Genomic DNA, 27,719 nt, shown 5'->3' on the forward strand with positions numbered 1-27,719 from the left:
TGTGCGTGCATTAGATGTTCCACTCACCTATATGAGGTGTTGTCAGAGCAGGGTTGGTGTGCCCTCACCACTACAAACACATGTTGAAAGTGTGACCGTATGTTCTTTGGGGTGAAGGGTTGAGCCCCGGGCTCCTGGAATACGATGGTCACTATGTCATTACCTATGTGACGCTTCCTCAGGAGCTGGGAAACGCAGACAAACTGGTTAGGGAAAACAGCAAAGGAAAGCTCTCAAGGTAAACATATGGACAACAAGAGACAATGTGACAAATATATATTTTTTACATTTATACTGAAATTCCATGTGAATTCACAATGCAGCTGTGCAGCTGCCAGCAACGGTTTGGGTCTCACGGTGCGTCCCCTTTCAGATGGTTAAGCATTACCTGTACTACCATTACCGTACCTCAATTTCCTTTTCATTTAACTTGTCAAAGTATTGCCATACAAGACTTTGCTGCTGTCTCTTGCCATTTTTCCATCTGTTAACAACGATGACGTAGTGGTGGAGAGTCCAAAATAATTGATTCCTCGAGTCCTTGCGCGTCGACTTCCGGCGTCGACCCTCATTTCTTAGTCACAAGATTACATTTAGCTAGGACACGACTCCTAAGATTCTGTATTTTTGGAATGGAGGAGACTAATTAGTTGCCGTACTTCCAAGAACACAGACACTCGCTTCTTTCATAGCGATGGGCGGAGAGAGGGGAGGGGCACAGTATAGTAGGTCTGTCCCCGACTAAAAACGATCTTGGTCGACCGAAAGTCGTCTGTTCTTTCGACCAATCGATTGGTCGACATTTTTAAACGTGTATTTTTCCATATATAGATACACCCTATGTGTTTTAATAAACTCAGCTATATGCATCGAGCTTGCCTGATGCTTAAAAGCTTACTGTTTGATTAAATAAGACAAATGACTCAAGAGGGAGCCAGAGAGCTAGATAAGCAGAAGACAAAAACGTAACCTGACCCAACCATTCTCCTCCCGCTCCTGCTGGCTTTTGCAGATTCTGCCATTACTCTCCTGAAGTTTCCGGTAATAGGCTACACGAGGAGTCAGAAACCTTTAATGTGGAACGCCAATTTATCTTACCATTTTTTACTGATCTGCGTGACAGTTATGGTTTTCATACGCATAACTGTCTCTCGCAATTTCATGGCTTGCCATGTCTCGCAGCTTCAGTAAAGCAGGGGCCTATCATCAATGAACAGGCTATGGATATTGAGATGAGCGAGATGCATCACTTAGCTCCCACATGGTCACACACAGTATCTGCGCATGTGCACGGGTTCGCTTCACACTGTTCACAGGGTGGTAGTGAGGGCACCAAAACAGCAGAGGCTTCACACTGTTCACAGGGTGGTAGTGAGGGCACCAAAACAGCAGAGGCTTCACACTGTTCACAGGGTGGTAGTGAGGGCACCAAAACAGCAGAGGCTTCACACTGTTCACAGGGTGGTAGCCAGGGCACCAAAACAGCAGAGGCTTCACACTGTTCACAGGGTGGTAGCCAGGGCACCAAAACAGCAGAGGCTTCACACTGTTCACAGGGTGGTAGCCAGGGCACCAAAACAGCAGAGGCTTCACACTGTTCACAGGGTGGTAGTGAGGGCACCAAAACAGCAGAGGCTTCACACTGTTCACAGGGTGGTAGTGAGGGCACCAAAACAGCAGAGAAGTATACAGTATACATCGTAATAGCAGAGCACTGTTTTTGAAACAACTGAAATGTATAGGCATTATCCTTCCTATTATTGAGTTTCTATCTGAAATTTTAGTAAAAGGCGGGTATTGACGGCGTAGCTTTAAGGGATTTTCAGAACACTGTAATTCATTCCAATGCAAAAGCGAGCAGGAACTCCATCAACTGCTCAGTGAATTGTTCAGTTGCAATTTGCTTTTTTTAAAATGTAATGATTTTGATGATATTGTTGAAATGAAGCATGGTTTGTTCTAAGGTAGGCCGAAAAGCCTACCCTAGCTACCGTTCGCTGACGTTAGCATTCAGCTAACTAGCCAGTTAACTCAGCCTACTAATTTACTAACGTTAGCTATGTGAGGATGCAGAGTGCAGACATTTTGTTTAGCTTGCTACCTAGCTCTATATAATATGAATGACACTGTATGATAATACTACTGTACTTTTATATTCGTATGAGAGGGGTAAATGTTCATTTTCCTATGCTGAAGTTACTTGATGAAGCAAACATTGTTAACTTGATGTTAGGAAGTTAGCTAGCAGTTGTTACACTTGGCTGTGTTATTGCCTTGCTAAATTAATGAGTGTATGGATGAGAAATTAAACCATTTAAAATGTCTGCACGTTTGTGAATTGTTGCCTTAATTAAGAGTGTAATATGGTATATGCATGCAAGAGTTGATTGTATATAAATTAATAATTTGCTACTGTGACATTTACGGCACTTTTGCGCTGCGAAGCAAGAACATCACCCGAACATATTATTATTATTATATTATTATATCACCCGAACCCTCTCTCAGCTCGTGACATTCCCGTTGCTAATGTGAATTGAAAAGTTGATGTACATTTTGTTTTGTGATAACTTCACTGTGATTTAAATTTTGTGGGGGGAAAAAAACAAAAAACATGTTTTTCAATTAGGGTTTTTTCTTAACGTTAAAGGAAAATCTTTTGGTGTTTGTTTCATTAGTCCATTGGTGATATGGTCCCAAAATGTTTTGCTTGTCAACAATCAAGTTCTCAAGATATATAATTTCCAAATACAGAAATACAGCCGGTATGATGCAAAATGCATGTAATTGTATTTATTTATTAGACATTTTGAAGGATGATATGATCAAAAGTCAATGTGGAGACAGTAGCATTGTCTTAACGGACTTGATCATTGAGTTTTCTACCTCTTCTGCTAATTTCTTTAATGAACAATTTTGTTTGTTTGTTCTGATAGTCTTTGGCCTGTATAAAATCTCTACTCAATAATAACTATCCATACCTGTTGTTTGTTGTTGGGTGTGTAGGGCAGCATGGTGGAGACATGAAACATCACCTCATAGTCTTTATAGGTGGTGTATAGGGAGTGGGTCCCTGTGGAGTCAGCTAGAGGAGAGAAAACAGACATTAATGAACTAGGGTTAGAAACAGACAGGTTCATAGCCCTTATAGGTGGTGTAGAGGGAGTGGGTCCAAGTGAAGTCAGCTAAGAGAGAAAACTAACAGATTAGACAACACGAACAACAAAGACCAGATAGAAAGCCTTTCTGTGGCTCTGTAAGAGTCCTTTCCACCCAGATATGGACTACAAAAGTCTCTGTGTTCTCTATCCTTGACTCTGCTTCCCATGTCTCTTGGACACTGGGCGCCGGCGCTTGTTTTCCCATAAAATGCCCTCTCTCATTCTTTTTCTCTCTCTGTCTGCCAGTCAGATGTTGATTAGATGTCTTATTGTTCCAACTTCCATCATCTCTCCAGGCCTGTGTATAACAGCATCACGTCTAGAGAAAGCCTGTCTGATTCATTGTCTGTCTGACGCTTACAAAGCATGTTCTAGAGCTGGGTGATATGGAAGAAAAAATCCATATTGCGATAAATTGCCTGAATTGATGCGATAACAATAAATAGAATAATACGTTTATAACATTAATATGCACCACACTTAAAAAAAAAAAAGAAGAAGATATCTGTCACGGTTTCGGCCGAGGCTGCTCCTTCTCCTTGTTCGGGCAGGCTTCGGCGGTCGTCGTCCCCGGAGTACTAGCTACCACCGTTCGATGTTTCATGTTTGTTTGGTTTTGTCTGGTTGTACACCTGTCCCTTGTTAGTCTTTGATTTTGTTTCCTATTTAGTTATCGTGTGTTGGGTCAGGTGTTATGTGTGATTATTATTGTCAGCTGTTGCCATTGAGGAGTTTCCTCTCTCATAACTTTGTATTTGAGAGTTCGCACTGCGTGCGCTTTTTTCTTGTATTTCGCACTGTTGTTGTTGTGCGTAATTGTTCGTGCCACCCGGTTGGGTCGGCGACTTATTCCTGTTTTTGGATATACTAAAGTCTGTTGACGAACACCCTGGTTCCTGCGCTTGATTCCCTGCACCACATCCACACGCAGCGTTCTGACAGAATCACACATCACACTATGGAATCAGCAGGAGCAGCCGCGCCAACGGACATTATGGAAGACCGTCTTCGTGGGCAGGAGGACAGGATCAACCAGATCGGTCACGCCCTGGATCAGGTGATGAACACTCTCCACCGATGGGAGACCAGCGGGGTACCCACGCCCCCAACTACCGGACCATCCCCATCGGTCAGTCCTCCTGTCCCCCTTCCGGAACCCAGCGGGATTCGGCTCTCCCTCCCGAGGGCATACGACGGCTCCGCTGCCGGGTGTCAAGGGTTCTTGCTGCAAGTGGAGCTCTACCTCGCCACCGTACACCCGGCTCCCTCGGGACACGAGAGCGTCTCCGCCCTCATCTCCTGTCTCACCGGCAAGGCGTTGGAGTGGGCCAACGCCGAATGGAGGAGAATAGACGCCGCTACTGTTACCTATGCGGAGTTCTCCCGCCGCTTCCGTGCCGTGTTTGACCATCCACCGGAGGGGAAGGCGGCGGGGGAGCGTCTGTTCTACCTCCGACAGGGGATGAGGAGCGCACAGGCTTTTGCGTTGGAGTTCCGGACTCTAGCGGCAGATGCAGGGTGGAATGAGCGGGCCCTCATAGACCACTTCCGCTGCAGCCTCCGGGAGGACGTCCAGAGAGAGTTGGCGTGCAGGGATACCACGTTGTCGTTTGACCAGCTGGTCGACATGGCCATTCGGCTGGACACCCTGCTCGCTATCCGTGGACGTCCCGGGTGGGGGTTGCCCATTCCACCTTACAGCACCTCCGAGCCGAGCCCTATGGAGCTCGGAGGTGCTGGCGCTAGGGAACGGAGGAGTAGGAACCCGAGGGGGGCCGTTCCCTGCACCAACTGTGGCCGTGGAGGGCACACCGCGGCTAGGTGTTGGGGAGGGTCTCCTGGTGGAGGTGAGGTCAGGCCAGGCATTGGGGAGTCCTCCCAGGTGAGTAGGCGCCCTACTTACCCAGAGCTTTCTGTCGTTCACCTAACCTTGCCTGTTTGTTTTCCACAGGTTCCCAGCATAAGGCGCTGGTAGATTCAGGCGCAGCTGGGAATTTTGTAGATCGCCAGTTCTGTGTAAAATTAGGGATTCCCCTCCGTCCCGTTGATAAGCCTTTCCCTGTACATGCCCTAGATAGCCGTCCGTTAGGATCTGGGTTGATTGGGGAGGTCACAGCGCCTCTTAAGATGGTGACGCAGGGGGGTCATGAGGAGACGATTCAGCTCTATCTGATTGACTCTCCTGCGTATCCGGTGGTACTGGGGCTTCCCTGGTTAATTACCCATGACCCTACTATTTCGTGGCGAGAGAAAGCTCTTACAGGGTGGTCTGCTCAGTGTGTGGGGCTGTGTCTGGGTGTTTCCATAGGGGCGACCTCGGTGGAGAGTCCGAATCTAATGCCAGCACTGCAGATTCCCCCTGAGTATGAGGATTTGAAACTGGTGTTCAGTAAGACTAGGGCGGCGCAGCTGCCGCCTCATAGACAGGGGGGATTGTGCGATAGATCTCCAGTCAGGAGCAGCCCTCCCCGCGAGCCATGTGTATCCCTTGTCCCAAGAGGAGAGGAAGGCAATGGAAACTTACATCGCCGAGTCTCTGAGACAGGGATACATACGGGCCTCCACTTCACCCGCTTCCTCAAGCTTCTTTTTTGTGAAGAAAAAGATGGAGGTCTGCGCCCGTGTATTGATTACCGCGGTCTCAATCAGATTACAGTGAAGTACAGCTATCCACTTCCTCTGATTGCGACTATGACGGAGTCATTACACGGTGCTCAGTTCTTCACAAAATTGGATCTTAGGAGCGCATATAACTTGGTGCGCATTAGAGAGGGCGATGAATGGAAGACAGCATTTAGCACGACCTCCGGTCATTACGAGTATCTCGTCATGCCATATGGGTTAATGAATGCTCCCTCAGTCTTCCAATCCTTTGTAGATGAGATTTTCCGGGACATGCAGGGGCAGGGAGTAGTCGTGTACATAGACGATATTCTGGTGTACAGTTCTACCCGAGCTGAGCATGTAGCCCTGGTGCGCCGAGTGTTGAGGAGGCTGTTGGAGCATGACCTATATGTCAAGGCAGAGAAATGTCTGTTCTTTCAGAAGTCGGTCTCCTTTTTGGGTTATCAATTGTCTGCGTCAGGGGTGAAGATGGAGGTTGACCGGGTGTCAGCTGTGCGTAATTGGCAAACCCCAACCACTGTGAAAGAGGTGCAACAGTTCTTGGGCTTTGCGAATTATTACCGGAGGTTTATCCGGGGGTTTTGGACAGGTGGCAGCTCCCATTACGTCTCTGTTGAAGGGGGGTCCGGTGCGCTTGCAGTGGTCAGCTGAGGCGGACAGGGCTTTTGGGAGACTGAAGGACCTGTTTACCTCGGCGCCGGTGTTGGCGCATCCGGATCCCGCTTTACCGTTCCAGGTAGAGGTTGACGCGTCCGAGGCTGGTATTGGGGCCGTTCTCTCACAACGGTCTGGCACACCACCTAAACTCCGCCCCTGTGCTTTTTTATTCTAAGAAGCTCAGTCCGGCGGAGCGGAATTATGACGTAGGGGACAGGGAGCTGTTAGCCGTGGTACAGGCCCTAAAGGTGTGGAGGCATTGGCTTGAGGGGGCTCAACACCCTTTCCTCATTCTAACTGACCACCGTAACCTGGAATACATCCGGGCAGCTAGGAGACTGAATCCTCGCCAGGCCCGCTGGACTATGTTTCTAGCCCGGTTTGTGTTTAAAATCACTTACATCCCTGGGTCCCAGAACGGGAAGGCAGATGCCCTGTCTCGGCGATATGACACGGAGGAGAGGTCCGTTGAGCCCACTCCCATACTACCGAAGTCTTGTCTGGTTGCACCGGTGGTATGGGAGGTCGATGCCGAGATCGAGCGGGCGTTACGCACCGACCCAAGTCCTCCCCAGTGTCCTGTGGGTCGGACGTACGTTCCGCTCGAGGTACGCGATCGCCTCATTTATTGGGCTCATACGTCCCCCTCCTCTGGACATCCAGGTATCGGCCGGACAGTTCACTGCCTTAGCACTAAGTACTGGTGGCCAACGTTAGCCAGGGATGTGAGGATTTATGTCTCCTCCTGTTCGGTGTGTGCCCAGTGTAAGGCGCCCAGACATTTGCCCAGGGGTAAGCTACAACCCCTGCCCGTTCCACAACGACCCTGGTCCCACCTCTCGGTGGATTTTGTTACAGACCTTCCCCTCTCACAGGGGAATACTACCATCCTGGTCGTTGTGGATCGGTTCTCGAAGGCCTGTCGTCTCCTACCCATGCCGGGTCTACCTACTGCCCTACAGACCGCTGAGGCTCTGTTTACCCATGTCTTCCGGCATTACGGGTACCCGAGGATATAGTGTCTGATCGAGGCCCCCAGTTCACCTCCAGAGTGTGGAGAGCGTTTATGGAACGGTTGGGGGTTTCGGTGAGCCTTACCTCGGGTTACCACCCGGAGAGTAATGGGCAGGTTGAACGTGTCAACCAGGATGTGGGGAGGTTTCTGAGGTCTTATTGCCAGGACCGGCCGGAGGAGTGGGCGAGATACGTTCCGTGGGCCGAGATGGCGCAGAACTCTCTCCGCCACTCCTCCACCCAACTAACCCCTTTCCAGTGTGTGTTAGGGTACCAGCCGGTTCTGGCACCTTGGTACGAGAGCCAGATCGAGGCCCCTGCGGTGGATGAGTGGGTGCGGCGCTCGGAGGAGACGTGGAACGCTGCCCACGTTCACCTGCAGCGGGCCATCCGTCGGCATAAGACGAGCGCCGATCTCCACCGCAGTGAGGGGCCTGTGTACGCACCTGGAGATCGAGTCTGGCTCTCGACCAGAAACCTGCCCCTCCGCCTGCCCTGCTGGAAGCTGGGTCGGTGGTTTGTGGGGCCATTTAAAGTCCTGAGGAGGTTGAACGAGGTGTGTTACAGGTTAGAACTGCCTATTGAGTACAGGAATATTAACCCCTCGTTTCATGTGTCTCTCCTCAGGCCGGTGGTAGCTGGTCCACTCCAGGATTATGAGATAGAGGAGATTCCTCCGCCCCGTTGGACATCGAGGGGCTCCGGCGTACACTGTGAGGTCCATCCTTGATTCGAGACGCCGGATGGGGGGTCTCCAATATCTCGTGGAGTGGGAGGGGTACGGCCCGGAGGAGCGGTGCTGGGTGCCGAGGAGGGACATATTAGACCTGTCCCTGCTGACCGAGTTCCATCGGGGTCATCCTACGCGCCCTGCTCCGCGTCGTCCTGGTCGTCCCCGAGGCCGGGATCGGCGCACGGCTGGAGCCGCGCGTCAAGGGGGGTACTGTCACGGTTTCGGCCGAGGCTGCTCCTTCTCCTTGTTCGGGCAGGCTTCGGCGGTCGTCGTCCCCGGAGTACTAGCTACCACCGTTCGATGTTTCATGTTTGTTTGGTTTTGTCTGGTTGTACACCTGTCCCTTGTTAGTCTTTGATTTTGTTTCCTATTTAGTTATCGTGTGTTGGGTCAGGTGTTATGTGTGATTATTATTGTCAGCTGTTGCCATTGAGGAGTTTCCTCTCTCATAACTTTGTATTTGAGAGTTCGCACTGCGTGCGCTTTTTTCTTGTATTTCGCACTGTTGTTGTTGTGCGTAATTGTTCGTGCCACCCGGTTGGGTCGGCGACTTATTCCTGTTTTTGGATATACTAAAGTCTGTTGACGAACACCCTGGTTCCTGCGCTTGATTCCCTGCACCACATCCACACGCAGCGTTCTGACAATATCCTTTAAACTACTACTAGGTGGTCAGAGCCCTGGATTTGTTTAACACTTTTCTGGTTACTACATGATTCCATATGTGTTATTTCATAGTTTTGATCTAGCTAAGTGGTTAGCTTCTTGCAATCAAGCCTTGCTGTCTAATATTTGTTTTGTGTACGCAGCAAACTGTGAGTAGCCATTTTGAGTTACTTGTATGACTTTATGAGCTGGGATGTCTGTCCTGGAAATAGTTTGTCAGAGACTGCATAAAATGTTCACAATATGCTCATTAGCATTTAGATAGCATTCGCTATAGGATTTTACATGTACTTGTTAGCATTGATTGTGGACTACAGGAAAAGGAGGACCGAGCACGCCCCCATTCTCATTGACGGGGCCGTAGTGGAGCAGGTTGAGAGCTTCAAGTTCCTTGGTGTCCACATCACCAACAAACTATCATGGTCCAAACACACCTAGACAGTCATGAAGAGGGCACGACAAAGCCTATTCCCCGTCACGAGACTGAAAAGATTTGGCATGGATCCTCAGATCCTCAAAAAGTTATACAGCTGCACCAGAGAGCATCCTGACTGGTTGCATCACTGCCTGGTATGGCAACTGCTCGGCCTCCGACCGCAAGGCACTAAAGAGGACAGTGCGTACGGCCCAGTACATCACTGGGGCCAAGCTTCCTGCCATCCAGGACCTCTATACCAGGCGGTGTCAGAGGAAGGCCCTACAAATTGTCAAAGACTCCAGCCACCCTAGTCATAGACTGTTCTCTCTGCTACCACACGGCAAGCGTACCGGAGCGCCAAGTCTAGGTCCAAAAGGCTCCTTAACAGCTTCTATCCCCAAGCCATAAGACTCCTGAACAGCTAATCAAATGGCTACCCGGACTATTTGCATTGTCACCCCCCACCCCACCCCACCCCCTCTTTCACACTGCTGCCACTCTCTGTTTATTATCTATGCATAGTCACTTTAACTCTAACCACATGTACATATTACCTCAATTACCTTAACTAACCGGTGCCCCCGCACATTGACTCTGTACCGGTACCCCCTGTATATAGCCTCCCTACTGTTATTTTACTGCTGCTCTTTAATTATTTGTTATTTCTTCTTATTTATCTATTTTTTTAACTTAAGACTTAGTTTTCTTAAAACTGCATTGTTTAAGGGCTTGTAAGTAAGCATTTCATTGTTTAAGGGCTACACACCTGTTGTATTCGGCGCATGTGACAAATACAATTTGATTTGATTTGATTACAGAGGCTCAGTGGTGTTTGAAAACAGCACCCCTTGTGTTCAGTGTCGGTATTACTGAATATCCCGGGATGGAGATATGTGTCTGGATACCGCCCAAGCTACTAATACTAGTTTGATGGTTGTAGCCATCAATTGTCTCATATTAGCAAACTTCTTTCATTATAAACTTCACATTTCTCTAGTATAGGCTACTTATCGTAATGAACAATAACAGCAAAATGCCTGCGATAAGTGATCGGTACGGTCGGTGTCAATCATTTTTGGTTTATTGTCCCAGCTCTAGCATGTTCCCCTCTTTATATAGAATCAAACCAGTGTGTGTGTGTGTGTGTGTGTGTGTGTGTGTGTGTGTGTGTGTGTGTGTGTGTGTGTGTGTGTGTGTGTGTGTGTGTGTGTGTGTGTGTGTGGTGTGTGTGTGGTGTGTGTGTGTGTGTGTGTGTGTGGTGTAGTAACGTACTCTTGGTGTCCAGCTGGGCTCGGTACTGTGTGTGTGTGGTGTAGTAGCGTACTCTTGGTGTCCAGCTGGGCTCGGTACTGTGTGTGTAGTGTAGTAACGTACTCTTGGTGTCCAGCTGGGCTCGGTACTTGGTGTGTGTGTGTGTGTGTGTGTGTGGTGTAGTAACGTACTCTTGGTGTCCAGCTGGGCTCGGTACTTGGTGTGTCTGTGTGTGTGTGGTGTAGTAACGTACTCTTGGTGTCCAGCTGGGCTCGGTACTTGGTGTCTGTGTGTGTGTGTGTGTAGTAACGTACTCTTGGTGTCCAGCTGGGCTCGGTACTGTGTGTGTGTGTGTAGTAACGTACTCTTGGTGTCCAGCTGGGCTCGGTACTGTGTGTGTGGTGTAGTAACGTACTCTTGGTGTCCAGCTGGGCTCGGTACTTGGTGAATCCCTTCAGCCGGACCCTCTCCCCCAGCAGCTGTAGGAACTCCTCCAGAGCAGGACCTGCTGAATCATTATTATACATATCCTCTTCACTGCTCTGTCCCGACGCACAGTACATCACCCCCACCTTCAACTGGAAACTCAACTAGAGAGAGGGGTAGGGAGAGAGGGAGGGAAGGAGGGAGGAGGGAGGGAGGGAGGGAGGGAGGGAGGGAGGGAGGGAGAGAGAGAGAGGAGGGAGGGGGAGAAGGAGGAAGAGATTGAGAGAGAGAGAGAGAGAGAGAGAGGGAGAGACAGAGAGGGAGAGCGACAGAGGGGGAGAGAGAGAGAGACAGAGGGGGAGAGACAGAGGGGGAGAGACAAAGAGGGAGAGACAAAGAGGGAGAGACAGAGAGGGAGAGAAAGAGGGGGAGAGACAGAGAGGGAGAGACAGAGAGGGAGAGACAAAGAGGGAGAGACAAAGAGGGAGAGACAGAGAGGGAGAGCGACAGAGGGGGAGAGACAGAGAGGGAGACACAGAGGGAGACAGAGGGAGACAGAGGGAGACACAGAGGGAGACAGAGGGAGACACAGAGGGAGACACAGAGGGAGACACAGAGGGAGACACAGAGGGAGACACAGAGGGAGACAGAGGGAGACAGAGGGAGACAGAGAGGGAGGGAGACAGAGAGGGAAAGAGAGGGAGGGAGAGCGAGCGAGAGAGAGATGGAGGGATGGAGTGAGGAGACAGGGAGGGGGAGAGAGAGAGAGAGAGAACACAGTTTATGACAGTCCCTGTTTGAAAACTATTAAAATGCTTCCCTTTCTCCTTCCTCCCCATCCCCAAGAGAAGAGCAACCACAGATCCAACAACCAGACAGATAAAAGGTTTTCTCCCATCAAGACAGAAACCGAGAGAGGAGAGGGTGTCTGTGTGTCCTTTAGTGCTTTCCCCCTACCCCCTGTTCGTCCAGCTTCATCAGCTGCTCTGTGACTTTAGGTGTGTTGAGTGCCAGTCTGAGACAGTGGGCGTTGAGCTCTGGAACCAGGTAATCTAGCACCTCTTTGAGGGGCAGGCCCCGCGCCAGGCCGTGCTTAGAGCTGGATGGCACCGCATCCTCCAGGATGGACCCCCGCAGGGTGGTGAGCTAGAGGGAGGAAGAGGGGAGGAGAGAGAAGAGAGACAGATCCATTATTATGTATAGCCAGGATGATACTGGGCTGTTCAGATCAATACCTATCCAATCTAATATCATTCCCTTAGACAGAGCAGCTTTCTTCCAACTTCTTCCTCTCAGCTGTTAATGCTGCATGGTCATCGGAGGTCAACAACAACAATAACAACGAGCAAGTGAGAGAGAGAGAGAGAGGAGAGAGAGAGAGAGAGAGAGAGAGAGAGAGAGAGAGAGAGAGAGAGAGAGAGAGAGAGAGAGAGAGAGAGAGAGAGAGAGAGAGAGAGAGAGAGAGAGAGAGAGAGAGAGAGAGAGAGAGAGAGAGAGAGAGAGAGAGAGAGAGAGAGAGAGAGAGAGAGAGAGAAAAAGACACCAGTGTGTGTGTGAGGCCTTGGCTTCTCCTCACTGTTAATTCGTTCACTTACAGAGGCACTTAGGGCTAAAACTAACTTCCTGAGGGGATAACACACTCCGTCTAAGGCTAAAGAAAACTTCAGGGGGAGGACAGTATGAATAATAGAATGAGAGGGACCTTGAATTTATATTTAATAGTAAACACACTGAGTCAAGTCCCCTGTGTGTGTGTGTGTGTGTGTGTGTGTGTCACTGAGACAGTACAGTGTCATTGAGTGTTGAAAGGCGTTGACATGTGCAGCATATTATTATGTATAATAAAGTGTATTGTAGTGTACTGTAGCTTAGTGGTCCTTTACGTTCTGACTGAGACCTGTGAGTTAAATGAACTAACAGGGCTGAACTTCAGCTGGTTGAGAGGACCCACAGCAGCACTGTGACGCTGTCTCAACCCACACACACTCACTCACACACCTGCACACCTTCCAATAGCAGCGAGCAGAGTGTAGAAGAGAAGAGGGGTGGAGAGAATAGGAGGGGGCGGTATACTGGGAGCAGCTATTAGCAGATATTAGACCACCATTACTGTATCTGTTTCTATCACTGTCACCTAACTGGGTTCTAGAACTGTAACCACCTATAACTGGAAACAGGTTCTAGAACTGTAACCACCTATAACTGGAAACAGGTTCTAGAACTGTAACCACCTATAACTGGAAACAGGTTCTAGAACTGTAACCACCTATAACTGGAAACAGGTTCTAGAACTGTAACCACCTATAACTGGAAACAGGTTCTAGAACTGTAACCACCTATAACTGGAAACAGGTTCTAGAACTGTAACCACCTATAACTGGAAACAGGTTCTAGAACTGTAACCACCTATAACTGGAAACAGGTTCTAGAACTGTAACCACCTATAACTGGAAACAGGTTCTAGAACTGTAACCACCTATAACTGGAAACAGGTTCTAGAACTGTAACCGTGTTCTAGAACTGGAAACAGGTTCTAGAACTGTAACCACCTATAACTGGAAACAGGTTCTAGAACTGTAACCACCTATAACTGGAAACAGGTTCTAGAACTGTAACCACCTATAACTGGAAACAGGTTCTAGAACTGTAACCACCTATAACTGGAAACAGGTTCTAGAACTGTAACCACCTATAACTGGAAACAGGTTCTAGAACTGTAACCACCTATAACTGGAAACAGGTTCTAGAACTGTAACCACCTATAACTGGAAACAGGTTCTAGAACTGTAACCGTGTTCTATAACTGGAAACAGGTTCTAGAACTGTAACCGTGTTCTATAACTGGAAACAGGTTCTAGAACTGTAACCGTGTTCTATAACTGGAAACAGGTTCTAGAACTGTAACCACCTATAACTGGAAACAGGTTCTAGAACTGTAACCGTGTTCTAGAACTGGAAACAGGTTCTAGAACTGTAACCAAGTTCTAAAACTAACAGTGCTCTATATCTGTAAAAGGTTCTATAAGTGTAACCACATTCAAACTGTAACCAGGGTTCCGAGTTCTATAACTATAAAGGGGTTCCATAAATGTAACCAGATTCTATAACTGTAAATTAGTTATACAACTGTAAGAGCATTGCTTCCACTCACATTCAATAATTTAGCTCTATTTCAGTCTATTTTACTGTGAAACTAACAGTAGTTATGTCTCTTCCTTCTGAATGCTGGTCAGAGGGGCTGTGAGTGGGAGGAAAGTAGGGTTGGGATGATGAAAATGACCGGTTATGCTACTGCAGGGTCTGAGGAAGAGGAGCGAGGTAGAGAGAAGGACGGAGGGAGGTAGAGAGGAGGCTTTCAGGATGGATGACATTGTTGGTTATATAATACCAGGGTCATAGGAACTGAAAAGGCAGTTGAATCAAATCAAATGTTATTAAATCACATGCTTGGTAAACAACAGGTGTAGACTGACAGGCTTACTGACAGGCTTTTCCCAACAATGCAGAGAAAGAAAATAGAGAGAGAGAAAAAAGAAATAATAACAGGTAATAATGAAAGTAATAATAAATACAGACAGAGTGATGATAACTTGGCTATATACAAGGGGTACCAGTACCAAATCGATGTGAAAGGGATACGAGGTAATTGAGGTAAATACGGTGCCTTCAGAAAGTATTCATATTCCTTGACTTATTCCACATTTTGTTGCGTTACAGCCTGAATTCAAAATGGATTAAATAGATTTTTCCTCTCAACTATTTACACACAATAACAACATGAAAAACATGTTTTTAGACATTTTTGCAAATGTTTTGAAAAATAAATATCTCATTTACATAAGTATTCACAACCCCTGAGTCAATTCATGTGGTGTAAAGTACTTAAGTATTACTTAAGTAGTTTTTTGGGGTATCTGTACTTTACTTTACTATTTATGTTTTTGACAACTTTACTTTTACTTCACTACATTCCTAATGAAAATATTGTACTTTTTACTCCATACATTTTCCCTGACACCCAAAAGTACTCATTACATTTTGAATGCTTAGCAACACAGGAAAATGTTCCATGTCACGCACTTATCAACAGAACATCCCTGGTCATCCCTACTGCCTCTCATCTGACGGACTCACTAAACACACGTGCATGACACTTCTGACATGGAAAAGGTCAATAACTAGGGCTGTGGCGGTCATGAAATTTCGGCAGCTGATTGATTGTCAAGATACTCTCAATGGTGCAGCTGTATAACTTTGAGGATCTGAGGGCCCTTGCCAAATATTTTCAGACTCCTGAGGGGGAAGAGGCGTTGTTGTGCCTTCTTCGCGACTGTGTTGGTGTGTATGGACCATGATAGATCCTTAGTGATGTGGACACCGATTAACTTTAAGCTCTTGACCGGCTCCACTACAGCCCCGTCGATGTGGATGGGGGCGTGCTCAGCCATCCGTTTTCTGTAGTCCACGTTCAGCTCCTTTGTCTTGCTGATGTTGAGGGAGAGGTTGTTGTCCTGGCCAGGTCTCGGACCTCCTCCCTATAGGCTGTCTCATCGTAGTCGGTGATCTGGCCTACCACCGTCGTGTCGGAGTCGTGCGCGGTCACGCAGTCGTAGGTGAACAGGGAGTACAGGAGGGGACTAAGCACGCACCCCTGAGGGGCCCCCGTGTTGAGGATCAGCGTGGCGGATGTGTTGTTGCCTACCCTCACCACCTGGGAGCGGCCCGTCTGGAAGTCCAGGATCTAGGATCCAGAGAGAAGGGTTCAGCCCCAAGGTCCTTAGTGATGAGCTTGGAGGGTACTACGGTGTTGAACGCTGAGCTGTAGTCAGTGAACAGCATTCTCACATAGGTGTTCCTCTTGTCCAGGTGGGAGAGGGCAGTGTGGATCTGTTGGGGCAGTTTGCGAATTCGAGTGGGTCCATGGTGTCTGGGATGATGGTGTTGATGTGAGCCATGACCAGCCTTTCAAAGCATTTCATGGCTACAGATGTGAGTGCTACGGGGCGATAGTCATTTAGACAGGTTACCTTGGTGTTCTTGGGCACAGGGACTATGGAGGTCTGCTTGAAACATGTAGATATTAAAGACTGGGCCAGGGAGAGGTTGAAAATGTCAGTGAAGACACTTGCCAGCTGGTCAGCGCATGCTCTGAGTACGCATCCTGGTAATCCGTCTGGCCTTCCGGCCTTGTGAATGTTAACCTGTTTACAGGTCTTACTCACATCGGCTACGGAGAAGCTGATTGGCTACGGAAGCTGGGATGAAGGGGATGTGGAAGATAAAGAGGAGGAGGGGGAAAGGCTGAAGGGGATCAGGGTTAGAAGCTCTTCTGGAGAGAAGGGAAGAAGACCATATATACAGTGGGGAAAAAAAGTATTTAGTCAGCCACCAATTGTGCAAGTTCTCCCACTTAAAAAGATGAGAGAGGCCTGTAATTTTCATCATAGGTACACGTCAACTATGACAGACAAAATGAGGGAAAAAAATCCAGAAAATCACATTGTAGGATTTTTAATGAATTTATTTGCAAATTATGGTGGAAAATAAGTATTTGGTCAATAACAAAAGTTTCTCAATACTTTGTTATATACCCTTTGTTGGCAATGACACAGGTCAAACGTTTTCTGTAAGTCTTCACAAGGTTTTCACACACTGTTGCTGGTATTTTGGCCCATTCCTCCATGCAGATCTCCTCTAGAGCAGTGATGTTTTGGGGCTGTCGCTGGGCAACACGGACTTTCAACTCCCTCCAAAGATTTTCTATGGGGTTGAGATCTGGAGACTCCAGGACCTTGAAATGCTTCTTACGAAGCCACTCCTTCGTTGCCCGGGCGGTGTGTTTGGGATCATTGTCATGCTGAAAGACCCAGCCACGTTTCATCTTCAATGCCCTTGCTGATGGAAGGAGGTTTTCACTCAAAATCTCACGATACATGGCCCCATTCATTCTTTCCTTTACACGGATCAGTCGTCCTGGTCCCTTTGCAGAAAAACAGCCCCAAAGTATGATGTTTTCACTCCCATGCTTCACAGTAGGTATGGTGTTCTTTGGATGCAACTCAGCATTCTTTGTCCTCCAAACACAACGAGTTGAGTTTTTACCAAAAAGTTATATTTGGTTTCATCTGACCATATGACATTCTCCCAATCCTCTTCTGGATGCACTCTAGCAAACTTCAGACGGGCCTGGACATGTACTGGCTTAAGCAGGGGGACACGTCTAGCACTGCAGGATTTGAGTCCCTGGCGGCGTAGTGTGTTACTGATGGTAGGCTTTGTACTTTGGTCCCAGCTCTCTGCAGGTCATTCACTAGGTCCCCCCCGTGTGGTTCTGGGATTTTTGCTCACCGTTCTTGTGATCATTTTGACCCCACGGGGTGAGATCTTGCGTGGAGCCCCAGATCGAGGGAGATTATCAGTGGTCTTGTATGTCTTCCATTTCCTAATAATTGCTCCCACAGTTGATTTCTTCAAACCAAGCTGCTTACCTATTGCAGATTCAGTCCTCCCAGCCTGGTGCAGGTCTACACTTTTGTTTCTGGTGTCCTTTGACAGCTCTTTGGTATTGGCCATAGTGGAGTTTGGAGTGTGACTGTTTGAGGTTGTGGACAGGTGTCTTTTATACTGATAACAAGTTCAAACAGGTGCCATTAATACAGGTAACGAGTGGAGGACAGAGGAGCCTCTTAAAGAAGAAGTTACAGGTCTGTGAGAGCCAGAAATCTTGCTTGTTTGTAGGTGACCAAATACTTATTTTCCACCATAATTTGCAAATAAATTCATTAAAAATCCTACAATGTGATTTTCTGGATTTTCTTTTCTCAATTTGTCTGTCATAGTTGACGTGTACCTATGATGAAAATTACAGGCCTCTCTCATCTTTTTAAGTGGGAGAACTTGCACAATTGGTGGCTGACTAAATACTTTTTTGCCCCACTGTATCAGGGTTGGGGTCAATTCAAATTGAAGCCAGTTAATTCAGGATGCAAACTGAAATTCCAATACAGTAACTGAAAAAAGGGTGTCTCTTTTCAATGACTTGTCAATAAACTGGAAAGGAGAAGCTATTTAAGTGAAAAGTTATTCCATTTTTTTATTAAAATCACTTCCTGAATTGACTAACTTCAATTTGAATTGACCCCAACCCTGATAGATATGCAGCTATTTACCTCGCTGGTTCTGAAGATGAATGGACCCCAACCCTGATAGATATGCAGCTATTTACCTCGCTGGTTCTGAAGATGACCCTGTAGTTGTACTGTTGTCCATGCTCCTTGTGTTCCTCCAGCTTCTCTCTCCTCAGACTCACTGCTACTGGGCCCAGAGTCTCATCTACACCCAGGTAGTTCCAATGCTCTGGACGAGAGAGAAAATAAATTTATTTTCCCAACAGACAGTCATATCTACTCAACCTTAGCTATGCGTGAATAGAGACCGCTATAGAAGAAGAGGTAGTAAGTAGTAGTAAGTAGTAAGTAGTAGTAGTGGTAGTAGTAGTAGTAGTGGTAGTAGTAGTAGTAGTGGTAGTAGTAGTAGTGGTAGTAAGTAGTAGTAGTAGTGGTGGTAGTAGTAGTAGTGGTAGTAGTGGTAGTAGTAAGTAGTAAGTAGTAAGTGGTAGTAGTAGTAGTAGTGGTAGTAGTAGTAGTAGTGGTAGTAGTAGTAGTAGTAGTAGTGGTAAGTAGTAGTAGTAGTAAGTAGTAGTAGTAGTGGTAGTAGTAGTAGTAGTGGTAGTAGTAGTGGTAGTAGTAGTAGTAGTAGTAGTGGTAGTAGTGGTAGTAGTAGTAGTAGTAAGTAGTAGTAGTAGTGGTAGTAGTAGTAGTAGTGGTAGTAGTAGTGGTAGTAGTAGTAGTAGTAGTAGTGGTAGTAGTGGTAGTAGTAGTAGTAGTGGTAATAGTAGTAGTAGTAGTAGTAGTAGTAGTAGTAGTAGTAGTAGTAGTAGTGGTGGTAGTGGTAGTAGTAGTGGTAGTGGTAGTAGTAGTGGTAGTAGTAGTAGAGGTAGTGGTAGCAGTAGTAGTAGTAGTAGTAGAGGTAGTGGTAGTAGTAGTAGTAGCAGTAGTAGTAGTAGTAGTAGCAGTAGTAGTAGTGTAGTAGTAGTAGTAGTAGTAGTAGTAGAGGTAGTGGTAGTAGTAGTAGTAGCAGTAGTAGTAGTAGTAGTAGTAGTAGTAGTAGTAGTGGTAGTAGTGGTAGTAGTAGTAGTGGTAGCAGTAGTAGTAGTGTAGTAGTAGTAGTGTTGTAGTAGTAGTAGTGTAGTAGTAGTGGTAGTAGTAGTAGTAGTAGTAGTAATAGTAGCAGTAGTAGTAGTAGTAGTAGTAGTAGCAGTAGTAGTAGTAGTAGTAGTAGTAGTAGTAGTAGTAGTAGTAGTAGTAGTAGCAGTAGTAGTAGTAGTGTAGTAGTAGTAGTGTAGTAGTAGTAGTAGTGTAGTAGTAGTAGTAGTGTAGTAGTAGTAGTAGTAGTAGTAGTAGTAGTAGTAGTAGTAGTAGTAGTAGTAGTAGTAGTAGTAGTAGTAGTAGTAGTAAGCCCCCAGACCTCTCCCTCCCTCTCACCTCTCAGATAGAAGTATTTCCTGTAGTAATAAGACCCCAGGTCGCAGTGCTCCACAGACCGTTTGGCCCTATCAGCGTGCTGCCCCTGGCCGTCTTTAGGGGCCTCCAGCACGGACACCCCGGCGTTGGTGAAGCGGGGGAGAGAGGTCTCCAGGGGCCCCTCCTCTGAGCCACCTCCTCCCCCAGAGCCACTGGAGCTGCCCCCGCTGCCTATACTACCCTGCTGAGAGGGGGGAGGGAGGAGTAATGTTAGTATGGAGGTATTGAGGGGGAGAAGGTGCGTTTTTTGACATGTTTGAAAGATGAACTGTCCGATAAAGTAATGTCTAAGTTCAATATCAATGATGATTGTTTCACATTGCATCAAATTTGACTTATCGTAATACTCAAAATAGGTAATGGAAATGTGCAAGTGTATAGAGCGAGTCAGTCTGCATGTGTGTGAGTGTATATATATTCACAGGCCAGTTTATTAGGTGAACCCCATCTAGTACCGGGTCGGACCCCCTTTGCCTCCAGAACAGTCTTTGGGGCGTGGAAACTTTGATCAATCGGTATCAAGGGACCTAACGTGTTCCAGGAAAACATTCCCCACACCATTACACCACCGCCACCAGCCTGTACCGTTGACACCAGGCAGGATGGGGCCACGGACTCACTCTGCCATCAGCATGACGCAACAACAAACCGGGATTCGTCGGACCAGGCAATGTTTTTCCAATCCTCAATTGTGCAGTGTTGATGATGGCGTGCCCCACTGGAGCCGCTTCTTCTTGTTTTTAGCTGATAGGAGTGGAACCCGGTGTGGTCGTCTGCTGCAATAGCCCATCCGTTACAAGGACAGACGAGTTGTATGTTCCAAGATGCCGTTCTGCACACCACTGTTGCACTGCGCCGTTATTTGCCTGTTTGTTTCCCTCTTGTTAGCTTGCACGATTCTTGCCATTCTCCTTCGACCTCTCTCATCAACAAACTGTTTTTGCCCACAGGACTGCCGCTGACTGGATGTTTTTTTGTTCGTCGCACCATTCTCGGTAAACCCTAGACACTGTCGTGCGTGAAAAATCCAGGAGGCCGACTGTTTCTAAGATACTGGAACCGGCGCGCCTGGCACCTACAATCTTAGTCGCTTAGGTCACTCGTTTTGCCCATTCTAACATTAAATAGAACAGTAGCTGAATGCATCAATGGCCGTATAGCAAGCCACGGCCACACTGTCTGTAGGAGCAAACCATTTTCGTGAACGGGGTGGTGTACCTAATAAACTGGCCGGTGAGTGTATAGTGTATATATTATGCATTAATGTGTGTGTACAATGGTGGTAACGATGTTAGTATCGCGATTCCTGGCCGTAAGGAAGGAAAGGAGGAAAACAGTCATAATGTCAGACAAAACAATCTTATGTTATCACCCAGTCACAATTGTTTAGATTGCGTGCTGTAGCACACAATATTTTACATAAAGTACGTTTTTAAAGGACCATAGCGTTTAGTCGGCTATGTGGGGGTTTCTTTGTGAAGGAAAAACTGGTACCATGTATTGTGTGTATGTCTTTCTGTGTGTATAATGTGTTCTCCTCCTCCTACCCGTTTAGAGAGGCCAATGTTCCTCTCTCCCTCTCCTCCCAGTTCATTCCTGAAACAAGGGCAGTTAAGCACCAGATCGTTGCTCTTCTCATCACCAGGGTCCAGGGCAGGGTTAGTGGTGTGTCCCCCTCCCTGTCCCGGACCCCCCTCCTTCCCACTCAGCTCCTCCTGGGACCCGCACGGAGAGCCGCCGCCGCCGTATACCCCACTCTGATTGGACGAGAGCGAGGAAGTGGCGGAGGCTGAGGCGGCGGCCGCAGCGGAGGCGCCCGTGGTGGTGTTCTTGCGTTTCCCGCCGGACTGTCGACCCTGGATAGCCTCGTTGAGGTCGAAGAGGATACTCTGTACGTCAAAGTGAGCAAAGCCTTTCTGACAGGACCAGGGTTTGGGAGGGGGGCCGCTGACATCCTCCCGCCCCACATCCTCCACGTCAGACCCAGCCCGGGACGAGTCACCCTCGGCCTTGACGCTGCGGAGCTTCCTGAAGATGGACTCCCCTCCCGTCTCCGACTGGAATAAGATAAGATCATGACTTTATTATCCCCATAGGGATTTTTTTTTTTTTTGCATCACTGTGCATACATTAAAAACATTAACAATGTATGCACGAAACAATCATTGATTAAAATGTAATATTGGTGTAATGTACAGACTCATAATAAAAAAGTATTTAAAAAATAAACGTATCAAGCATAGACACGGGACAATTGTGACCCGTTTCAAGAAGCTAGGCCCTTTACAGGAGAGGCATTAACGTAAAAATAAAAATAAAAATTTGTTTTTTGGGCAGAAATGTCTTCTGGAACATGAACTTTCATTCGCATTAATAACAAAATTGTATGCCATCTTTAAATACGAACACAATTGTTAAAATTACGAGTCTAGTTGGTTTAGCCACGGGCAAATACAGGAACCTTCCCGCTAGCTATGATTAGCTGAGATAATGGAATGGGCTGGACATGCCGAGAGATGAGTTCCGATTGGTCTGCCATGTAGCATGCTTCTGTCTATAACATGAGCTGCTCAGTATGTGTAGATAATCCTTTCTACCGCATCTTTTTTTTGAAAGATATCATGAAGAACTGAAAAAGTGTTGCTACTGCTCTCAACATCGCTGCCCGTGGTCCTCTGTAGCTCAGCTGGTAGAGCACGGCGCTTGTAACGCCAAGGTAGTGGGTTCGATCCCCGGGACCACCCATACACAGAAAAAATTATGCACGCATGACTGTAAGTCGCTTTGGATAAAAGCGTCTGCTAAATGGCATATTATTATTATTATTTTATTATTAAGTTAACAGGCGCTATCGACAAAGATCAGTGTGAAAAAGTTGTGATGGACTACTTTCTGGAGGACGATGAAAAGGAATCAGACGATGAAGAAATTCCTGATTTAGGCAAAAACATTTTCATTGAACCAGACATTGTAGAGTCTTCTGATGACAGTGATGGGGAAGAAACGGAGATCAACAGTGTTGTTATCACAGAAGAAGTTGACCGAGTTTTAAAATCAGTGGAATGCCCGGTGGAAGCAGAGAGATGATTGCCAAATGCGGAGAGAGTCGAAAAGAGAACACAGAAGGCTGTTTTATAAACAACTGTCTCTGGATTACATCTTCAAACTAAGGGCAATCATCCATGACCGAGAGGGAGAAGCGTTCATCCATGTATACGGGTAAGAGTAATTTTCAGATATTATACGTTTCTCATTTTGTCAGAAAGTCGTTTTCATTGCAAGTTAAAGCGTACTGTTAGCTAGCTAGCTAACAATGAACCTTGTTGGGTTAGCTTTAGCTACCTGCAGATTAATGCATGGTGCATGGTAGTATGAGTTGGGATTATGGTTCATTGTTTATCTAGCTAGCTACGTCTAAACAAAAGACTCCACTATGTAACCATTTCACTGTACCTTTTACACCTTCTGTATCCTGAGCATTTGACAAATAAACTTTGATTTTATTTGCTATAGTGTGTGTTTACCAGAGACGGTAATGTGAAGAACAACATGACCTGCACCAAAGTCAAATTAGGATATAGGCCAAGGACTAGATAAAGTGTATTTTTACCTCTACTTTCTGCTATTACTTTCACCACTTTTAATCTTTGGTTGTTTACTACACTACCTTATTCACTCTGTTTAGCACATGGCCTCACATATGAATCCTTAAAGAGATGGGTGGGGCTAAGGCTTAAGAGGGTGTGAACAAAAAAGAGCTCTCCAGTAGGTATACCAAAACATTCATGGAACATTTTCTCAAAAGTGAGGTTACAAGTTTATCTTTCAAAGCAGAATTACATTCCCTTTGTTCTTCAACTGCAGTGTATGATATACCATTTACTACCTTCTGAGTCTCTAGTTTTATCCAAAAAAACACCATTTCAAATTTTGCTACATAGGACCCAATCCAGGTGGTGGGTCACAATTACAGACAAGATAAATACGATCTATCAATAGCTAGCTAGCTAATGCTTTTGTTTAAATGATGCATCTGGACACAGTACCAGCTTTTTTTTTTACATGGTTGCTGGTTCCTGATCTTCTGAGAACATCGTTTGTCACCTGAAGTTTGAGAGGAATGGGAGATGCAGTAGAGGAATGCAGTGTTGAGGCAGAGGGCTCGTAATGAGCACGACTGACTACTACTCTGAACTGTGTGTGGTGAGCTTTCTGGTGCCCAGAGCTGCTGAGGTATCACACAAGTGGGTGCCACACATTGTGAAGCAGAAGTCCAGCGGTTGCACAACTCAGGCTGGTACCAAGATCAAGCCAACGAGCCGTCCCCTCTCCATCTTTGGAGGATGCATGCACTCAAAGACTTGGCCACTATTGGTTGACCTAGCTAGCTATAGCTAGGCTACTCATGATGATGCATTGCTTGTTTGTTTTTTGCTTTGAGATTTTCTTCTGTTATCAAAAGCGCTATAGAAGTTTAATACATGATTATTATTATTAATGAGAAGATAGTAAAAAGGTTCATGTGCAGTACCTTGGACCTCCTCTTCAGGTGTTTATCCCTTTCCTTCAGGCGACTGGCGGGGCTACCTCTGGTAGGACCCAGGGGTCCATCAGGCAGATCCAGGGCAGCCTGTTTGTGCGGGGCCACCGTCAGCAGCTCGCCGAGTCTGTCCGGCGCTGGGCTGCGTTGATCAGGAGCCTCCTGGGACGTATAGCCCTTGAACGAATGAAGTTTATTTGACACATTTAAAATAAATACAATAAGTGCATTCAACACTTTCATGTGTCATACTCTGGAATTCATTTTTTTGTATAATTTTTTAACTGTACTAATTGTTTTACATTAAATCAATCAATCAATTAATGAATCAATCAATAAAATACCTTGAGCATATCGAAGAAGCTCTCCCCTGAGCCTGCGTGTTTGTCTATGGAGGAGGTGCTGCCGTACTCGCGGTGCATGGGAGTCCAGCCTGAGAAGGACCAGCCCTCGCCCCCGTCACCCTCTAACTCAGAGATAGTGATGTCACTGTTGCTGCGCTGGCGGATACGCCTCATGCCTTTACGTGGCGAGCCCTGGTAGCCGTCCGGTGACAGATAGCGGTTGTCTTTGCTGTGGTGTTTGCTGTGGTGCATCTTGCTCTTCAGGGTGTTGTGAATGTTCCGGAGCATCGAAGAGTCCTGAGGACTGATCAGGTGGCCCAGTTTAGCCGACAGGTTGCTATGGGCCGTAGTCGCCGAGCCTGAACCTGACCCCGAGCTCCGTTCTCGTTCTCTTTCTCCGCTTCCGCCCGACCCGCGTTCTCCACCCGACCCACATTCTCCACCACCTGAAGATGACATGGTGGAACTCGGGGAGTCCGTATCTACGGTGATGTGCCACACCCCGCCCGTTCCATCCCGTTTGGGGGGCCAGTCCGCCACGCGGGCCCTGACCCCCATCTTGGGAACCCCCGGATTGGAGGAGGAAGAGGAGCCGGACGAGGAAGAGGAGGTGAGGTGGGTGCTCTCGGAGCGAGGTGGGGGGGCGCCACCATTGGGGAGGCGCAGGCGACGGGTGTAGAATTCATCAGAGGCAGGGACCGAGCCGCCCACCGAACGCTCTGTCTGAGACCGCTTCAGACTGGTCATGGTTGGGTGAGGTTAGGGGGTAAGGTGGAGTAAGGGGGAGCTCAGCAGTAGAGATGGAGCATTATGCCCAGGGAGAGGAGAGGATAGAGAGCCTCACAGAGCATGGGTGGCTGGGAGGACTGGAGGAGGGAGAGAGAAAGGGAGGATGGAGGGAGTGTTGGTGCACCTCAGGTCTGCATGCTGCTTCGGTCTCTGGTGAACTCTGCAGGAGAGAGAGGAAGAGGAGAGAGGAAGAGGAGAGAGAGGAAGAGGAGAGAGAGGAAGAGGAGAGGAAGAGGGTTAGATGTTGGGTTAGGCTTCGATAGAGGCGCCTTTGGCATGGCTATAACAACTTTGAAGTTGTTTTTTATCAAGCAGAAGAAACACATAGCTCAGACTCTCGCTCTTCACTAACTCTGGCTGAAGACGTGGCAGTGTGGTTGGTACAGCTTGTCCCATGAATCAATCATACAATTTAGGATTAGCTGATAACTGCCAAACAAACATTCTGGATAATATAGAGAACCTTGAACTATTTATTGATCAGCATTTTGTTATGCTCGAAAAAGAAACCGGTCCTTGAGCTCTGCGAGCGAAATTTAAGGGAAGCCGCCGTCTAAAATTCCAAATGTAATAATTGGCGGGGGAGGTTTTTATAACTATGTCTCCAGAATATACAGCATTGCTTACAAGCATGAGCGAGCAGTTAAGAAAGCTGGATCTATTGCCTGGGCTACTGGGGGAGGTTGAGTCCTTAAAAACAGGAATGGATAACAGTAATAAAATGATGGAAGAAATACTGAAAATAAGAAAACTACCGTGGACTCCCTAGAAGACACTACAGAGAGGCTACGGTATGATAAAACACTGAAAGCAGAATTACTGGATCTAAAGTGCAGAAGTATGAAGAATAATATAGTTATAATGGGAATAAAGGAGGATGAAAACTATCAGTCAACGGAGGAAAAAGTCAAGGTGTTCATGAAACGTAATCTCAAGATGAAGGACGAACAGTTGGATACAATCCCTCGACTTCTTGGCGCTGACGGAAACATGGATTACCACTGAAAACACTGCTACTCCTACTGCTCTCTCCTCGTCTGACCATGTATTCTCGCATACCCCGAGAGCATCTGGTCAGCGGGGTGGTGGCACAGGAATCCTCATCTCTCCCAAGTGGACATTCTCTATTTTTCCCCTGACCCATCTGTCTATCTCCTCATTTGAATTCCATGCTGTCACAGTCACTAGCCCATTTAAGCTTAACATCCTTGTCATTTATCGCCCTCCAGGTTCCCTTGGAGAGTTCATCAATGAGCTTGACGCCTTGATAAGTTCCTTTCCTGAGGATGGCTCACCCCTCACAGTTCTTGGGGACTTCAACCTCCCTACGTCTACCTTTGACTCATTTCTCTCTGCCTCCTTCTTTCCACTCCTCTCCTCTTTTGACCTCACCCTCTCACCGTCTCCCCCTACTCACAAGGCAGGCAATACGCTTGACCTCATCTTTACTAGATGCTGTTCTACTAATCTCACTGCAACTCCCCTCCATGTCTCCGACCACTACTTTGTATCCTTTTCTCTCTCGCTCTCCTCCAACACTACTCACTCTGCCCCTACTCAGATGGTAATGCGCCGTCGCAAACTTCGCTCTCTCTCTCCCGCTACTCTCTCCTCTTCCATCCTATCATCTCTTCCCTCTGCTCAATCCTTCTCCCTCCAATCTCCTGATTCTGCCTCCTCAACCCTCCTCTCCTCCCTTTCTGCATCCTTTGACTCTCTATGTCCCCTATCCTCCCGGCCGGCTCGGTACTCCCCTCCAGCTCCGTGGCTTGATGACTAATTGCGAGCTCACAGAACAGGGCTCCGGGCAGCCGAGCGGAAATGGAGGAAAACTAGACTCCCTGCGGACCTGGCATCTTTTCACTCCCTCCTCTCTACATTTTCTTCATCCGTTTCTGCTGCTAAGGCCACTTTCTACCACTCTAAATTCCAAGCATCTGCCTCTAACCCTAGGAAGCTCTTTGCCACCTTCTCCTCCCTGCTGAATCCTCCTCCCCTTCCCCGCCCCTCCTCCCTCTCTGTGGATGACTTCGTCAACCATTTTGAAAAGAAGGTTGACGACATCCGATCCTCGTTTGTTAAGTCAAATGACACTGCTGGTCCTGCTCACATTGCCCTTACCCCCTCTCTCTCCAGATAAAATCTTGCGACTTGTGCCGGCCGCCCAACAACCTGCCCGCTTGACCCTATCCCCTCCTCTCTTCTCCAGACCATCTCCGGTGACCTTCTCCCTTACCTCACCTCGCTGATCAACTCATCCTTGACCGCTGGCTATGTCCCTTCCGTCTTCAAGAGAGCGAGAGTTGCACCCCTTCTCAAAAAACCAACACTCGATCCCTCTGATGTCAACAACTACAGACCAGTATCCCTTCTTTCTCTTTTCTCCAAAACTATTGAGCGTGCCGTCTTTAGCCAACTCTCTTGCTATCTCTCTCAGAATGACCTTCTTGATCCAAACCAGTCAGGTTTCAAGACTGGTCATTCAACTGAGACTGCTCTTCTCTGTGTCACGG

General features: G+C 47.3%; 1 protein-coding gene across 1 annotated transcript in view; it reads right to left on the reverse strand.

The window, feature by feature from the left end:
* LOC121552519 (signal-induced proliferation-associated 1-like protein 1) overlaps window positions 1-27,719 on the reverse strand; it is a 238,837-nt gene that overhangs the window by 68,679 nt on the left and 142,439 nt on the right. The window contains exons 3-11 of the mRNA XM_045211170.1: window positions 24,418-25,366; window positions 24,065-24,250; window positions 21,081-21,590; window positions 19,495-19,717; window positions 18,177-18,307; window positions 11,909-12,097; window positions 10,941-11,115; window positions 2,982-3,085; window positions 28-185 (exon numbers count right to left, since the gene is read on the reverse strand). Of these exons, the coding sequence (XP_045067105.1) occupies window positions 28-185; window positions 2,982-3,085; window positions 10,941-11,115; window positions 11,909-12,097; window positions 18,177-18,307; window positions 19,495-19,717; window positions 21,081-21,590; window positions 24,065-24,250; window positions 24,418-25,164 (2,423 nt within the window). The 5' untranslated portion in view covers window positions 25,165-25,366. The remainder of the gene's footprint in view (window positions 1-27; window positions 186-2,981; window positions 3,086-10,940; window positions 11,116-11,908; window positions 12,098-18,176; window positions 18,308-19,494; window positions 19,718-21,080; window positions 21,591-24,064; window positions 24,251-24,417; window positions 25,367-27,719) is intronic.

This window comes from Coregonus clupeaformis, chromosome 36 (assembly GCF_020615455.1).
Source record: "Coregonus clupeaformis isolate EN_2021a chromosome 36, ASM2061545v1, whole genome shotgun sequence".
In the NCBI taxonomy this organism is placed as follows: Eukaryota; Metazoa; Chordata; class Actinopteri; order Salmoniformes; family Salmonidae; genus Coregonus; species Coregonus clupeaformis.